The sequence below is a fragment of the Aplysia californica genome, unplaced genomic scaffold, assembly GCF_000002075.1.
Source record: "Aplysia californica isolate F4 #8 unplaced genomic scaffold, AplCal3.0 scaffold00214, whole genome shotgun sequence".
Lineage (NCBI taxonomy): Eukaryota > Metazoa > Mollusca > Gastropoda > Aplysiida > Aplysiidae > Aplysia > Aplysia californica.
The window spans coordinates 521,949-523,535 of record NW_004797484.1 but is presented as its reverse complement, the minus strand read 5'-3'; the positions used below and the strand labels follow the sequence as shown (position 1 = coordinate 523,535).

General features: G+C 47.2%; 1 protein-coding gene across 1 annotated transcript in view; it reads left to right on the top strand.

Annotated features, from left to right (window-relative positions):
* Window positions 1–857: 857 nt before the first annotated feature.
* The window catches only part of LOC101861126 (protein-methionine sulfoxide oxidase mical3b), a gene marked incomplete at its 5' end in the record, with an annotated part of 44,816 nt that continues 44,086 nt past the window's right edge, over window positions 858–1,587 (top strand). Inside the window, 1 exon segment of the mRNA XM_013083153.2 lies at window positions 858–1,144. Within this exon segment, the coding sequence (XP_012938607.1) occupies window positions 875–1,144 (270 nt within the window).

Here is a 1,587-nt window from a genome sequence, read left to right as displayed (position 1 = left end):
AGCCGAGTCATTCTGAGATATTTCCTCTACAAACAGTTTACTACTTCTGCTCCAACGAACCCCCATAGACATAATCTGAAGCAAACTTGAACTGGCGCTCATATGACTTTATGCAATTGCGAGCGCCGTAAAACTCTCACAAAAAATCAAACTACAATTCACCAGGTTTGTCTGAGTCATAGTTTGATTGCAACTGATAAGGTCATATTAGCGCCGTTAAAAAACCAGCAACCCATTACCGCTACCAAATACAAATTAAAACTCGCCATCTTTGTCTTCTCCTCTATGCCTCCAAGAAACATCGCTATGAACCATGACCTGACTAACTCACCATCTTTGTTTTCCTCTCTCTCTCCTCTAGAAGCCTCGCTATGAACCATGAACAGACTAATGAACTATGACATGACTAACTCCCCCCCTCTCTTCCCTCCCTCTCCAGAAGCCTCGCTATGAGTCATGAACAGACTAATGAACCATGACCTGACTAACTCACAATCTTTGTTATCCTCTCTCTTCCTCCCAGAAGCCTCACTATGAACCATGAAGAGACTAACTCACCTCCTTCCCCTTCTCCAGAAACATCGCTATGAACCATGACCTGACTAACTCACCATCTTTGTTTTCCTCTCTCTCTCCTCCAGAAGCCTCGCTATGAACCATGAACAGACTAACTCACCATCTTTGTTTTCCCTTCTCTCCTCTCTCCAGAAGCATCGCTATGAACCACGAACAGACTAACTCACCATCTTTGTTATCCTCTCTCTTCCTTCCAGAAGCCTCGCTATGAGCCATGAACAGACTAATGAACCACAAACAGACTTACTCACCCTCTTTGTTCTCCCTTCTCCTCCCCACAGAAGCCTCGCTATGAGCCATGAACAGCCACAATGAAGATGACCTGGGCGCCTCGGTGGAGCATGTCTTCGACCAGTTCGTCACAGCGGTCACCTGCAAGTCGGTGCTGTCCAGTTTCCACCAGCTGCTGGACCTGACGGGGCTGCGCCATGCTGACCACTCGCACTTCTACCAGTCGCTCAAGGCCAAGCTCAAGGGCTCGTGGAAGGCACAGTCGCTGTGGACCAAGCTAGACAAGAGGGCGTCGCATCGAGACTACAAGCGGGGACAGGCATGCAAGGATATACGGGTGAGTGGTTGGCGGGTGCTCTGGTGTGGTTTGCTCCTTCTTTCCTATCAAACATCTATCGTCCTTTTCTCTCCTCCTTTTTTGTGTTTGTTACTCTCTTGTAACACCTCTAATCTTCGGCACTTATATGACCTTATTGTGTTACAAGTGCCGTTAAACTCTTTCTAAAACTAAACTAGGATATACGGGTCAGTCACGTTTTCTGTCTTGAGTGTTCCGTCAATTGTTGGCTCAAAGTCAGAACCACCTCCTTTTGAATTTGTAGGTCTCAGTATGGTGTCTTGGCTGTTGATTAAAGTTGTTCCCGGATCCGATCTGGACATTGGGGATTGCCTCGTTAGTGAGACAACTTCCTGGGCCTTCGGCATAATATTGTGGTAGGGTGGCCAGTTCCTTTCCATGCTGCCTTTACTTCCCCAACTCGAAGTCAGGTACCCATTACT